Source organism: Haliaeetus albicilla, chromosome 3 (genome assembly GCF_947461875.1).
Source record: "Haliaeetus albicilla chromosome 3, bHalAlb1.1, whole genome shotgun sequence".
Taxonomy (NCBI): domain Eukaryota; kingdom Metazoa; phylum Chordata; class Aves; order Accipitriformes; family Accipitridae; genus Haliaeetus; species Haliaeetus albicilla.
Genome location: NC_091485.1, coordinates 45,894,940 through 45,908,671, shown reverse-complemented (window position 1 = coordinate 45,908,671; position 13,732 = coordinate 45,894,940). Strand labels below are relative to the sequence as shown.

The following is a 13,732-nucleotide window of genomic DNA, read 5'->3' as shown; positions in this document are numbered from 1 at the left end:
GTAGGAACAGAAATGTTACTTCTAAGAGCTACCCAGTCACATAGCTTAGTTGTTAAGTTTCTTCTGCTGACTCACCAGATTTTCTTTGATGTGAATGGCCTTTTTCTGGAAATTAATCTTTTTTCTCTTAAGATTTTAATAACAAAATGGTGACATGGTCGTTTTTGATACATATATGATATTAGTACCTAACTGAATTTGCTATTACAAAGTGTGCTTCTGCTGCAAAGAAAAAAATATATGTATATACATATTTCGTATATATAAATATATATATATATGAAAATATATGCATGAAATTAAAGTAAGTCTTAGTGGCTTTTACATTATTCACTCTTATGTCTGTGCTACTGTTTCACTCCCAAAAGATAACTGCTCATCTCTTAGCCATTGTATTCTAGTTCAGTATTTATCAGTCTTGAAGTCTAACTGAAAGCCTGTAAATAGACTTTGCATAACCTATTCCTAAATTACAGAGAATCTGGTATCTTCAGCAGTGCAGAATGAAAATCTTCTTTTTAATTTTGCCATGTTAACAATGTATTACATTAAAAATATGTATAAATTTTAGAATATATTGTATACCAAAACTTATACATCGTAAATACTGTTTACCCAGGATGTTTCTCCAGGGCCTGCTGTGCTGTAGCAAAAGTTGTGTTTACTTACACACCGCTCTGTCTACTTTTCTTATTGTTTTCTTAGACTCAGGTGGGGAGAAGCAAAAAAAGAAAGTTCAGTATTACTACTCTCCAGACATACTATTAAGAAAGTAAGCATTTCACATAGAAATAAGATTAGATCTGATCCGCTGTGAGAAAGGTCTTTGTGGTATTCCTTTCAAAGACTTGCCTAGCTTATTTTTCACTGTACTTTAAGCACTGGATCATGTGCAGGCAGGAGATGTTGAGAGAGAAGGAGGTGAATGCCTTCTGCAGCTCTCTTTTTGGCTTGTAAGTTTTGCAGAAGTTGTAGTTAGTTTTGAAAGCTCACTTTTCAATGAAGTTAACAAATATCACTGCAAAACAGACTGCTCTGTCCCTCAAAGTGGATTTATAAGCTTTTTCCTCAAAATACAAGTACAGAGATACTGTACTACCTTTTATTCGTGTTGAGATTGTAGATAGGTAACACCTTGCGTTAATATTTGACAAGGTTTGCTCTGTGTCACCATCAGAAATGTAGCTGAAAATCTCTTTGGCTGGCTGGCTGGCTTGTACTCGAAACTGTTTTTTTGTAAGATCTGGATTTGAAAATCCCTCCTGCCAGATTTGTAGCTGTCAGATTCATTATCTTCAAAATTTATATTAACCTCTAATGGTGTTTTTCTTTCTGCAGAAACAGAAGGTGCACGCAGCACAGATGCCAGCCTTCTGCAAGGAATAAATAACCTCTTCAGCCCCAAGTGACGCCAGTTCCTCCTAGTACCATGGGGCCAGAGGGTGGTTTCTTAGGCAGTGGACTCCAGGTCCATGTCATCCTCTGGGGAAGTTTGGCAGCCATGACAACACTCTTGTTCCTCACCTTCCTCATCTTCCTCTGCTCCAGCTGCAACAGGTGAGGCTCAGGTAGTTACTTAGCAGGCAGTAACGGTTCTTGAGTCAAATAGTGCGGGGATTGAAATAGCTTCACTGATAACTAGTTAGCAAGAAATACCGAGGACTCAGGTACAGAAATAAAAAAAGTACGGTACAAAATCTGTTTTCAGAGCAAACCTGAATTGGAACAGTTCTGTTCCTTCTAAAATCTAAAATTATTTTTTTTTGCTCTTGCTGCGAAGGAAAAACACTGTTGTGTTTGCTAGATGCTTTCTCCTAAGCTGAAGCCTGGGGCACAGGTGGACAAGGACTGTTAGCAGATCACACCGCTAACCTGAAACTGAGAAAATTAGGTGGGCTGAACAGGACCAAAAAAGTATAGGTAAAAAGGAAAGGAAAACAGGTTCTAAGTATTTCAGCTTTGCTTTGGCCATTGCTGAAGACCAGGGAGTTGATCCTGCCTTTCAAGCCCAGATGAGTAATAAGAATCAAACGGTGATACTAATTAATGCCTTGTACTCATACCTTATCCTTTTTCATTTCTCCATAAGAGGGCTCGATTTCACCAGTACAGGCACTTCTACTGACTTTGTTTATTCACATTTCAAGGCCCCTTCATAGCAGGTAAGCTGAGCCCTGCTGATTGCACTGGGAGCCGGGCAGCCTGTGCTCAATCCACGGTGCCCTTCCAGCAGGTCAGACCTTTGGCGAGGAGGAGCAGGACTGCTGTGGTCCGTATCGCTACATTTTGCCAGCATAGCTCAATCAGCCAAGTGTATGCAGGGGGAAAAAAAAAAAAACTATCCGTAACTCAGTACAGCAGCAAAATCTTTATTTTGGACCCTTACGCCTACGGGAGCATGTTCTTTCAGCCATTCAGCATTGAGAACGTTGAGGAAGCTGTGTTGCTGTAAAATACACTATATTGGCATAAGGTGTGTCTACAGTGGAAGGCCCTGTTTTTCAGCAGCATTTCTCTAATGCCCACGTTGCAAAAAAACAGTCATGGGCAAGACCAAACCTCACAAGTTGGTTGAAACCCTAAAAAGCGTAAGTTGGAAATTCATGTGATTCAGGAGAAATGTTTTTGTAAGCTGTTAGGTGACATTGCAGTATCTTCCTATTCATCACAGTTTCCTATGATACCTGTGTAAAAGTATGTAATTTTCTTATTTCTTTAAAAGTATAAAACCTATCTTAAAAATCTGTAAGCCCACAAACATTGCATTTAGCTACCATGTTTTGTCTTGTAACACTCCAGTCTTTGAAACAGCTCTAGAAAGATGTTTTTAAAACAGAGTCAAACCACTGAGTATGTCTTTGCAGTTACAGAGGTACATTGTCAGAAACTATCTGGTGATTCTTTTTAACAAATTCTTGTGTTGCTAGTCTGGACACAGTATCTTTTATTTCAGATCATTCCGTAGGGCAGGTTGTTTATGCATAAATGCAATTATGTAAAATTTCTTCCTAGCTTACTCTTCAAAAATGGTTGAGGACATGGAAAACTGAACAAAATCTGCTCCTTCTAAAATGTCAGAGTCAGAAAAACTTCCAGAGAGGAAATTAAGTATTTGTAAACTTTAACTCCACTCTGCATTGGTGGAGCCTTACTTGCTCTGTTCTCTTATTTCCCAATTACATACAATTTTAACAGTTGCTAATGTGGGAAGTAGGGTGCATTGCAGACTTCAGAAGAAGCACAGATTTCATACTGTCAGTATTTTCTCACCTTTTTACTTGCCTTTTCATCTAGGGGAAGGACTATTATTATTTTAAGCTCATAGTTTATTACAGTATTTCAGAATAAGAGCTGTATTTGCAAAATGGTAAAAACTGGAAGCGTGATTCATACTTTGAGTCCTGTGAAACAGGATTCATTTTAAAATGAAGGCCTCTACTGCTATGAAATTTGTAGGCCTTCTTGAACTGCTCATGCTTATTATTATCACTAGCCTCCTGAGTGGGAGTAGGCTGGATTTTGTGGCCCTTTTCTAATTCTTCATAGGATAAATACCTTTTCCTAATGCAGTTTAAGGAACTGCCCGGGTAGTCTGTGACCAAAACATGTATCTCATGTATCTCTGAGCATTTCAGATATGATTAAATTGAGGATAATAATATTTTTATTATCATCAGTTACTCCTTACTGTGATCTTACACTGAACGAGAAAAAGGTTTGTGTGTTTGTTGTACCTCTTCAGATATGTTTATAACCACCCTGCCTTGATGGTGACCTTACACAGAGGTCATACCAGTCCCTGTAATAATTTTCAGTTATTCTGTTTTCAATATTGTTGTGAATCACAGTTCTGTTCCCTGCAGGTGCGTAAGGTCTGTTAATGATTGGCATTTGTATATTAGTAGAATCTGTAGTAACGGTTTATACATCTTTTTCATTAAGGGAAAAGAAGGCCAAACATCAGAATGGAGATCATGAAAACCTGATGAATGTGGTAAGTATTTATTTCTGGCAGCTTGTGTCTGTCTTGTGGTTGGTTTGTACCAAGCTCCTTGCAAAATACTGCAGATTGGAAAATAGCTCAGGAATTTGGAGATGGTTGAGCAAGGGCAACTTTAAAAGTTGCAGAACAGGAAGAGAAGGAGAACTTGTGTAGACCCCGATAATCTGCACTTTCTCAATGCTCTTTCTGCCACTATTGTACTCCAGATCTCCCTCTTTTCTTTCACTCCGTTTGCAGCACAAGCGCAGTGTACCCTTTTCAGCTTCCATCTTCTCATGGGTTAAAGCCATGGTGATGTCTATTACCATAAAGGTTGGAAGGGACATCACTCTGTACATAATTGCATTTATTTGTTTTAACATCTGTAAACACCTAAATCTTTGGGTATAGTTGGCATGGTTTGACTCTCCTGCCAATAACACCTGTGAGTCAGAGCTCCGGAGATCAGAATGAAATTCGTTGTGTACCTACTTATGCAAACATTTATTCTGATCTAACGGTGATTAGATCTCACTAATTTGTGTTGCAGCCTTCCGACAAGGAAGTGTTCAGCCACTCGATCACAAGTTCGGCTACAGAGCCCCCTCCAAGCAGCGACCAGAACGGGGCACTCAGCAACGGCGAGGGTGAGTAGCGCAGCCCCTGCGGGCGGGATGGACGAACGGCGCCATCCCCTTGCTCAGAGCTCCCAGAACGTTAGCTGCACGTTGGTGATCCCTCAAGTCTTAGGTTTCTAGCCTTCAGCTTTCCAAGCACGCAGTCGTGCCGTTTGTCAGAATACCCCATGTTTCCCCTCCGCTCGCCTCTGGAGGTCTGACATGAGATCAGCTGCTGCATCCCTGGGCAGTGGCCAGGCATGCAGCTCTCTGGAGGGCAGTCAGTCTTCTTCACAGAGGACATAATTCACACAAAACTTATGATCGAGTTAAAAAATGCAGTGAGCATGTTTGCCTTGCTGGGAAGTCAGTAGCCCATGTCATGAAGATGTTGGTGTTTTAGGCTGCATCTCCACTTCCCTGTCAGGCATGATCTGGCACAGCCCTACACCCCAGCTTCCAGTCCTCCATGCCAGCCAACACTGGGAAGGTGCTAAGGTCCTCCTCTGGGCCACCGAGCTACATCTGCAGATTGACCAGTCCATTAGGTAAAGACTGTGGTGTTCCCTAATCTCGGCCAGCTACCAAGTTGGGATGTGACCAGAAGATGCAGTTGTACCTTGGAGCTTCACTCTTGGAGGCTGTGCAAATATTTCAGGTCCTCCTCCAGGGACTACAGCTTTGGATCATAGTCCCATGCTGTGCAAGGCTGTCACTTGTATTTTTTGTATTTTAGAAAAATGGGCAACATAAATAGACTTCCTTTTTTTTCTGTAGTCTTTGCTTTGGTGAACGCTCAAAATGATTCACAGTGAGGTATCACTGGAAAATACTTTACTCAGCTGCACTTAAAAATAAACTTGGTCTCAGCTCAGAGCCACCGGGAGCCAACTGTTGTCTCCACGCCAGGCACCGACACTGGGGGCTGCGCTCCTCATCTCCTACCTCCTCATCTCACTGTGCAGCTGGAGACTAAGCTATTCAATCTTTACCCCTCGGACACAAGTATCCAAAGGAATTTTTAAACTTTGGTTTTGCAACTAATCGCTGCTCCTGTCCATTGGCTTGTTGCATATGTAGGTGTGTGGCTCACCCAGGGACTCGATGCGCAAAGCCCTGCAGAAGGGAAGCATTTCTTTTTGCCATGAGTCACCACACATGCAGCTGTCAAAGCTGCTACTAAAAGGTGTGCTGTCAATGAGCAGACAGTTTTCAGACTGTCTGATATTACTGAGCTTACGCTCTGCATAACAACCCTTCTGAATAACAGGAACCAATGTGCTTTAATTTCTTATGTATACTTTATGCATTCTTTTTGTTAATAGTTTGTTCTTTCACTGTTTCTGCTAGCCTTTTGAGCAGGGGCAGGGCTACAGAAGCAACAGCATCAAATGTTGGGGTTTTTTTCCTTTACACAGCCTGCCAGCACTGTGTTTATCTATGCCAACCCCTTATCTATGCCAACCCCTTCTGTGTCACTACCCATAACCACAGGAGCATGGAAATGTGAGCTCTCATTACTTCTGATTATCCCCCTCCAGGCTGAATGGGGTGGGTGCTCTCTGGAGCCTGTGGCGGTGCTCTGCATAGCACAGAAATCCCTGAGAGTGAGCACCAGCAGGGGAAAACATGTTCCACCTTCTCCAGGCCAGTTCCTGATGTTCCTCAGGAAGTCTGCAGGCATCCTGGGTAGTGACCAGGACACCCTGAGTCCTAGTCAGGATGCAATAGGACACTGCCTCCTATTCCTCCTATTCCTTCCTAGCTGTATGCAGGAGCCAAGTGAATAGAGAAGGACGTTTTCCTTTTCTTCTCCTCCCATCTCCCATTCAGGCAGCGATTACCATCCCACATCTCCAGTTCCATCCTGAGTTTTGCTGTCTGGGTGCAGCTCCCAGCGGGTGCTGACTGCGTGAGTCTGCATGCCCTGAGCACAAGAGAAGGCAATGTCCCTGACAGGCCCCAAATCAAGGGTACTGATTGCTTTGGCAACACTTTATGACATCATGTCAAACACACTGAAGGAAATGGAAGAATGAGTTGATTTTGCTGAGAGAGTACCATAGGAACTGTGCTAAGAAAAGTAAAGCTATTCAGAAGTCATTTTTCAAAGAAATGGTGTCACGTAAACTTACATACCGTGTACTACCTGGAACATGCTTGTGTGTGCCCATGTATACATCCCTGAATGCAGACAAATGTCATACGTGTGCACTGTAAGATAAGAAGTCCACAGATTTCAGTCCCTAATACCCTCTAGTGACAGCGACGTGACCTGCTTCTGGGACTTAAAATAACATGTTCTGCCTAACACTACTTTCTGAAGTCTAGTCTTCTCTTTTGTGCATATGGCTGGCTCGTTAGTAGGTTGTCAACCTACATTATGTGCTGCGAGACTATGAGAAGTATGGCATAGCCTTCCAGTGAGGAGCTTCTGGTGTAGCGTGCAGCGAGGCTAGCTGCGGCAGGGCTGAGCAAAGTGTGATTCAGACGAGAATTTGGCCAGCACGTTAAACAAGGTGAGGGCTGGGTAGGGAGGAAGAAAGAACACTTTCCTTTTTGTTTCCAAAGGATAGGGAAATGGAAAGGAAAATCTAACAAAGCTTTTTTTAAAGGCACTCGGTTTGAGGCCTCCCACCAGTGTTCCCCATCTGAGACCGAGCAGTCTGTAAGCATTCAGTATAACCGAGTACAGCTGAATATCCATGCACACCTGCACCTGCCCACCAATGGTTGTTCTTACTGTGAATGCTGTTGCTATATAGTGTGCCTTGGGGGTGCACAGAGTATTTAAGATGTTGTGAGAAAGATATTTTAACAGTAGAGTGCAGAAATCTCTGAAACTGAAATCTTTTGATAAACAAAAAGCGTGACGACCAGTAGACATTTCCAGGCATTAATATCATTTATCCTTTCCAATGAGACACAAAACCAAAGTGGTGTAGAGAGTACCAAATTGCACTCACCTTATAGTTACGCATCTGTTTTAAATACTTCTTCATAATTTTCTCTAGTGCTCTCAGAGGACAGTACAACTGCCTGTATTCAGCCGTATGAAGAAGTACAGACATCTGTCTCTGATCTGCTAGATCAACAGGATAGTCTTGGAAAGCCTGTAAAATGTCACCAGAGCCGGGAACTACCCAGTATTCCCCCTAACACCACCATGGAAACCATCATCTCAGCTAGAAATGCAGAAAATGATCAAGGTCTTGGAATGGAAGGGCCTTACGAAGTCTTGAAAGACAGCTCCTCTCAGGAGAACATAGTTGAAGACTGCTTGTATGAAACTGTGAAGGAAATTAAAGATGTTGGAGCAGTAGCCAGCATGGAAGAGAGCTGTAACAGCAAATCAAAGGCTTCACTGACCGTTTCTGAAGGTCAGAATCAGATTCCTGAGTGCAGAATTGAATCAGCAGAATATGCATCTGTTGACCGAAATAAAAAAAGTCGCCAGAGTGCTAATTCAGAAAGCCCTCTTGACAACACACCAGATGTAGAGGATGAGCCTCCCCCTCCAGTACCCATGAAGCTTCTTGATGAAAATGAGAATGTGCAAGAAAAAGAAGTGGAAGAAGTGACAGAAGGAGCAAGTAAACCAGAGAAGGTAACTACTGCAAATACTTGTCCTTGTCAAACAGCCAAATAATGATAAAGAACATACGGGTGGGAGACGATTTTTTTTTTTAAATAACAAAAAAAAAATGCCAAGAAAGAAAAACACTCAAGGTGATGCAAGACTGTAAAATATGGAAATATGAAAATGTACAGGATAGTCTTTGCATTATAGGCATGTATTCATTTTATTGCAGCCTATATTTTGGATTGTTGCAGTATGTACTTCATAAGGCTTTTCCCAAATATTTTCCAGAAATGGCATAGGGGGCCTCTGCTTCTTTGTTTAATGGTATTATACTTGTGGGAGTTATTACCATAGGTATCCAGTATCTCTGTCAGCATCTGTATCTTGTTCAAAATCCCCCCTTTGTTTTTTTCTAATGAAACCTCAATTTACAAAAAAGAGAGGGGGGCATTCTTGGGGGATGCCCTAACTTTAGATGTGCCTCCTTTGTTGGGGCACCTTGACTCAACTGTGCAAGTGTTAGGTATCTGCTCAAAGCCACTCGTCTCGTCTCTCTCTGTAGGAGAGAGGGACAGAAAGAGAGAGAGATTACAACTGTAGGCTTTTATATTTGTGAAATTCTGTATGTATGTCACACGTAAACAGAGTAATGAATTTCTGCCTGCTGAAATCGTGGCCAAAAGTTATGTTTTCACAGCAGCTTGTTCTTTCTCCCAGCCTAGGGACAAGTTAGTGGCGAACTCCTTGAAAATTAGAATCATGACATTTTCAACAAGTTATTTTCCCATTTTTAGTTTTTCACCAGAATTAATTTTAAGGATGCTTTCAGGTCATTGCACAGAGTTTTCATAAACTGTTGAGTTTGCATTTTTCTGAACTACTTTAGATAATTTATTATTAATTGTGAATGAAAGAACTGTGATTTTAGCAGATTAATATAATTCTGGTGTCTGACTCATCAAATAATATTAGGTATTGATGAAAACTTCCAAAAAATCCTTAAGATGCGATGTGACATTTTAGTGTAAACATTTACCTGAAAAATCATAGCAGAGCTGAAGTATTGTTACTTGTTTCTGCTAGTTCTCTTATTCGAAGTATTATTTCAGTAATCCAGGCAGAGGGCAGAAATATACCTTGTTAAATAACTGACTAACCATGTAACCTATAAAGCAGAATAGAGCCAAAATGAATAAACTGAAGACTACTCATAATATAAAAATTGTTTATCTGGACTCTTCAGTGCACATTCTTACAAATAACGAGCTCGTTAAGTAAAAAATTAAGATGTGATTGTCAACAATAATCCACCAACACTCCCTTCTCCCAAATTCAGGCCATATGTAGTTTCTAATTAAACTTTTAGAGAAACAGCTTTCCATAACAGTGACATTTTTCCTACCAGGTGTGAAAAGACTTGCAGAAAATGATTGTATTTCCCAGGCACCAATACAAAGGAAAAGCATTTGCTGCTCTGTAGCTCCCCAGCACACTGTGTATACAGCGTCAGTAACTGCAAGGAGTGGGAATTGATTAAAATGGTTCAGGTTTTGAAGGATTAATCAAGAGATGACACATGCAGTCCCCTAAGTGCCAGAAAAAAGGTGTTTGTCTAATTAAAATTTATTCAGAGCTAAAGCCATCCTGAGTTAAAGCTTCAGCAGCATCAGATCATTCCCGCGTTTGCTGCTAGGTACATGCATTATGCATCGAAGCGTGCGCCTGTCCTGTCCTTGAGAGCTACAGCTGCAGCAGAGTTGGAAATGGTAATTGATGGAATATATAAATGTCATTATTGTTGGCATTGTGTGGGGAGGTGGTTGCAGGATTGTTTTTCTGTTGTGATGATGGTAATTTTCCCCTCTATTTTGCTGCATCAAACAATGCAGAGCAATGCCTGTTTTTTCCGATGTGGCAACCAAAACCAAGACGTTTATGGAAATGTATGTTACGTTGATAACTCTTTTAGTTAAACAGAGTCCATAGGTGTCTCTTTTTGCTTACTCTCTTGTGAGGCTACTTAGCTGCCTTGCCTAACATGACATCGGTATCCCAAACTTCTCAGCCTTCTGCCCTGACCCTGATGAAGAGAGAGGTTGGGCGTAAGTCGTGCAAGTCTCTCTCACTATAATTAGGCTTTGCTTTAGTAGGGCACAAAGAAGGGACAGGCAGGGAGGCTGCTTGTGTAACCGAGACTTGTACCTGCCAACAAACAGGGAACAGACCGTCTCCAGGCTGTTTCAGTCTCACCCTGTAAAAGAGGGCAGCCAGGATGATCCCCAGCCCATGCCAGTTCCTCAAGCACACTCATTTGGGAGGGAGCTAGGTGGACCAAGCCAGAGACCGTTCCAGTATATAACAGCATGAAAAGGATAAAGGATCCTTTCAAGAGCCAAAAGTGCAATAGATGGGTGAAAATTAATTATCTAAATTGGTTATTGGCCATGACCCAGCCAAACCCTTGGGAAGGTTTTGGAGAAAAAAGACACCTTTAATAGCATGAGGTCTCTTACAGGCCTCTGTCACCTGGAAAAACTTGGGCGTAGTTGTTCTAATAAAACTGGAGAGACAGAATAGCTTTTCTTTAGTTCTTTGTTTTTAATTAAGAAAAAGGAAGTACAGATCTCCTTTTTCACCCATGTCTTTCCAGAGTGAGCACTGGTAGAAATGCTCTCCGTGTGTACATCTGGTTGCTGCCATCTGATTTCAGATCTGCACAGCCTGAGGATGGGCAAAGCATCTCTTATAAATGCACCCGAGGAGAATGGTCTTCTTGTTCTGGTGCCCGAGTCAGGAGCAGCAGCTGAGCCAAAGAGCAAAAAACCAAGTGCTGTCGAGGAACAAAAGGAAAGTGGAAGGCAAATAAGGACATACGCTGTTTGTGTTGCTGCTGTTGAGGTTTCAAGCATAATTTATAATATTGCTAGGTACAGCATGTTTAGGAGCAAGTATTTTTTTCAGTTTCCAAGATGACAATATCCTTCAAAATTGATGTGTCACAGGTTTCACATTTAGAAGAAAGAACATTAGGTCCCAGGGAAACACGAACAGGATTGCCAACACCCTGGGGTATTTGTCAATACTTGAGTGGGAAACTGTAGAAGGGGTCCTGACACGTGGTGCTTATAGACACACTGATGAGAGAAAATAACTTTGCTGAAGAATTTTGCAAGTGCATTTGTTTTAATGTGTGAGGATGCAATTAGTAACTTACTCCTCAACACAACAAATATCCTGCAAGTAAGAAAGACTAAACTGAGCTGCTGTAGTGAAGCAGATCTAATAAAGGGCCAAAATACATTTGAATTTCTCCTTTTTTTTTCCTTTTTTTTTTTTTTTTTTTTTGGTGAGTAAACAAACCACAGGTTAAAGAGCACATTCTCCAGGCAGTGAGAAAAAAGCAGGCAGTTGTTAGGTGTGAGGGAGCAGCAGGCAGACTTCAGTGCACTTTGGGTCAGGGTCTTCATCAGAAGTGCCCCAGGGTTTTGAAGCTTGGTATTTACCAGAAATAAAAACTCCGAGAAAAATGGAAGTAGGAAAGAATCTGTTGTAATGAGCCCCTGTGGAAAAAAAAAAGTCTTGTGTGTCTAGTATGTGCCTGGAAGCAGTATTTGATTGGCTGTGCTCAAAATAGCTCTGCTTCTCCTCCTTGGTCTGCACTGGAGGAGGTCTGAAGTATTTTAGGTGGAGAATTTTTGTGAAACACCAAAATACGGTCCATTACAAACAGTGCTGGAAGGCTCCCTCTGAATCACTGTGGAGCAGGAGCCCAGCAAAGTCCTCTCGCCCCAGCAGGGAGGAATCACACCGCCGCTGTGAGGTAGCCAGGATCTTCGTTGTCACAAAGGTCCTAAGACCTTTTTCATAAGAGCAAAACGCTTCTCCCCCGGTGTTTTGTGACCTAATTTCTACATGATGCTTTACGTGCTTGAAGTGAGGCTCGATACCAAAGCAAGCCCTCCATCCTTCAGTACCTTTGCTACGTGAACTGGGTCCAGCCAGATGCTCTGAGGGTCGAGCCGCCCACCTCCGGGTGGGTCGCAGCAGGTCTTTTCCATGCTCGCGGTCGGAGCGGCTGTGAGGCGGTGCTGCTGTGCACCTCTGCACCGCTGCTGCACTGCGGGGCGGAGGAGGACGGCGTGCCTCCCTTGCAGCACTTCCAGGAGCCACTGCATGAAGGATAACAGTCGTCAGGAAGGTGCCAGTTGGGTATTGTTCTTGTGTCATCTGAAAGCGTATCTGAAAATCACATGGAAGGCCAACTAGTGTGTCGCAACAGCTGACTTTTAATTGTTCAAAAGCCTTTGCAGACTCTTTCTTGCTTCACTGGAAGTGTAAAGGCAGGGATACAGCGGAGCAGAGTTTGTTTTAACCATTACATTATTTTTACCCTTTTCAGGTCAGGACAAGAGCAGATACATTAAAAAGCTCTACTAACCTCGGGGCTGTTATCTCCAGAGATGTACTCTGGATATTAGGGATATTAGCTATGTAAAATGGAACTAGTGAGCAAATGACCATAAAATATAATGTATTGATTGTAATGGGAGGCTTTTATTATAGGTTTCACACTGTTGACTGGTAATAAACCTTTTTTTTTTTTTTTTCCTTTCTTCCTTTTTTACAGAGGCTTAGTTCAATGTCTTACAAGTCTCGGGAGGAAGATCCATCTCTTACAGAAGATGAGGTGGGTTTCTTGCACAAAATTCAATAACTAACTAGAGGCCTTTTTTCAGGCAGAAATTAGCATAAACTCTGCATGATTAAACAGGATATAAGAAAGGTGAAATTTGTCTGAAGGGAAAATGACAGCCAAAGCTTCTCTGCACAGAGTTTGTATTGCCACATTGCTAAAATCAGAACTATTCCAGCATATGGCTATATCAGGCCAATAGGTTAAAAAGTGGTGTCAGAAAATAACAGGAGGCCACAATTAGCTGATCATTAGGGCAGCTTCTTGGTTTGAAGACAAACTCTACTTAAGAATAATCATCAGCAGCCTTTTGAAACATGCTCCACCTTCTCCATGCAAAGTGTTTGGAGCTCTGGGAAAAAAACGGAAGCACAATAAAAGCACTGGAACATAAACTGTTCTTTAAAATGCCTATTAGTCAAATAAATTGAGGAGATTGAAACAAAGACAGAAAAGTTAAACAGAAATAAGGTTGCTTGTGATCGTCTCCAATACACCCGTGCAGTTTATAAATACGTTCTCCAGACATAAAAGTAAACATAAACTTGGCAATGACCTGAGTGAGCTAATGCTTTCTGCTGGGAGAAGCGCTCCCACACATTAGTGAATAAATTGACCCTTAGACTGGGTTCATGTAATTTAATGTTGGAAATGGTTGAAGTATGGATGAGCAGAAAAGCCATTTTTTGTTTGGTTGGCTGAAATCAGTAAAAACTAAGAAGTATTGCCACCTGCAGTTGGAAGTCTCTCTTCACAAAACAACCCCAAAAACAACAAACCAAACCAGAATTAACAGAAGCGATCTGGTTCATCTGCGTCAGTGTTGCTTAATGGTAATGGACATTTTCGTGCCAATC

The 13,732-nt window shown here is 41.8% G+C and overlaps 1 protein-coding gene across 4 annotated transcripts in view; it reads left to right on the top strand.

Annotated features, from left to right (window-relative positions):
- PAG1 (phosphoprotein membrane anchor with glycosphingolipid microdomains 1) overlaps window positions 1-13,732 on the top strand; it is a 116,511-nt gene that overhangs the window by 92,173 nt on the left and 10,606 nt on the right. For all 4 annotated transcript variants that reach the window (XM_069779571.1, XM_069779568.1, XM_069779570.1 and 1 more), the window contains 5 exons: window positions 1,339-1,557; window positions 3,943-3,994; window positions 4,533-4,629; window positions 7,614-8,206; window positions 12,810-12,869. In XM_069779571.1, the coding sequence (XP_069635672.1) occupies window positions 1,430-1,557; window positions 3,943-3,994; window positions 4,533-4,629; window positions 7,614-8,206; window positions 12,810-12,869 (930 nt within the window). In that variant the 5' untranslated portion in view covers window positions 1,339-1,429. The remainder of the gene's footprint in view (window positions 1-1,338; window positions 1,558-3,942; window positions 3,995-4,532; window positions 4,630-7,613; window positions 8,207-12,809; window positions 12,870-13,732) is intronic.